This window comes from Eptesicus fuscus, chromosome 7, assembly GCF_027574615.1.
Source record: "Eptesicus fuscus isolate TK198812 chromosome 7, DD_ASM_mEF_20220401, whole genome shotgun sequence".
Lineage (NCBI taxonomy): Eukaryota > Metazoa > Chordata > Mammalia > Chiroptera > Vespertilionidae > Eptesicus > Eptesicus fuscus.
The window spans coordinates 55,044,027-55,045,497 of NC_072479.1; the positions used below are offsets into that span (position 1 = coordinate 55,044,027).

General features: G+C 39.9%; 1 protein-coding gene across 1 annotated transcript; it reads right to left on the reverse strand.

Annotated features, from left to right (window-relative positions):
- LOC129149645 (olfactory receptor 9K2-like) lies at window positions 1–999 on the reverse strand. Its single transcript, XM_054718430.1, has one exon. The coding sequence runs from the start codon at window positions 988–990 to the stop codon at window positions 1–3; it is 990 nt and encodes a 329-aa protein (XP_054574405.1). The 5' UTR covers window positions 991–999.
- Between the last annotated feature and the right edge of the window lie 472 nt (window positions 1,000–1,471).

The following is a 1,471-nucleotide window of genomic DNA, read 5'->3' on the forward strand; positions in this document are numbered from 1 at the left end:
TCAAAGAACAGTATTTTTCTTCTCTAGAATTTTTTTTAGAGCTTCTTTGACATCTTTGTTTCTCAGAGAGTAAATCAAAGGATTCAGCATGGGAGTGACTAGGGTGTAACATAAGGAGGCCACTTTACTCAACTCAGGAAAGCTGTCAGGAGTGAGATACATAAAAAAGACAGCACCATACAATACACTCACAACTCCTAAGTGAGAGCTGCAAGTAGAAAAGGCTTTCTTACGTCCCTCAGTGGACTGTATCTTTAGAACTGTGGACACAATATACATGTAAGAAACAATAATAACTATGACAGTAGGCAAGATAATGATGCTGGATAAGAAAAAAGAAATCATTTTATAGATAAAGAGGTCAGAACAAGATATTCTCTGAAGTGGACGAGTATCACAGTAAAAGTGGTCAATGGCCCGAGAAGAACAAAAGGATAAAGTAAATGTCATGCTGGTCTGAAGAACTGAGGTGATGCAGCCACAAAAATAGGAACCGGCCACCAACTGAGTGCAGAGACGTGTTGACATCTGGACAGAGTACAGGAGTGGGTTGCAGATGGCAATGAAGCGGTCATAAGCCATGGCTGCCAGGAGAAATCCTTCAGTCACAATGAAGAGGGCAAAGAGAAAGAACTGGGTCATACAACCTGCAAAGGAAATGGACTTGCTCTCAGACCAGAAGTTGATCATGGCCTTGGGTGCAATAACAGTTGAGTAGAAGAGATCAATGAAGGAGAGGTTGCCTAGGAAGAAATACATTGGTGTGTTCAACCGAGGATCAGTCATAATAATGGCCATCATCCCAACATTTCCTATAAGGATCATGGCATATACAAATAGAAATAGCAGGAAGAGGAGAACGTGGAGCTCTGGGCGGACCTTGAAGCCTATAAGAATGAAGTCAGTCACTTCTGTGTGGTTGCTTGTTCCCTTGTCACCCATGGCAGAAACCTGCTGAGAGGCACAAGGCAAAATAAATAAACGAACCATTGGCTTTGATCCTAGATACAAATAATCTGTTTAATATTAGGATTCACAAAACTATTTTATACTCATTATTCATTTTAACCATATAGGCAATTGCAACTGATAATTAACCAAACAGTTAATTTTTGTTCTAATTCCTATAAGAAGTGGGATTAGATCTTTTCCTGTGAGGATAATGTAATGTCATTCCATCCAAATGCCTTTCACATTTGCAACTATCAGATCTCTGTATATTTCTGACTCATGATCTATGTATAAATTTGATGTCATGAAGCACTGGTTGAGAGAGAGAACAAATCTTATATAATAAAAGCCTAATATGCTAAGTGTCTGGTATTCCAGTCATCCATTCAACCAATCAAAGTGTAATATGCTAATGATATGCTCAGGTTGCTTAACCATTCGCTATGATGTGCACTGACCACCAGGGGGCAGATGCTCTGGGGTCCAGCCAATTTGGACTGAGTAAGATGGGCCAGACACA

What these genes read in the sequence shown, in the direction of transcription:
- LOC129149645 (XM_054718430.1), bottom strand. Translation starts at nt 990, where the DNA reads ATGGTTCGTTTATTTATTTTGCCTTGTGCCTCTCAGCAGGTTTCTGCC.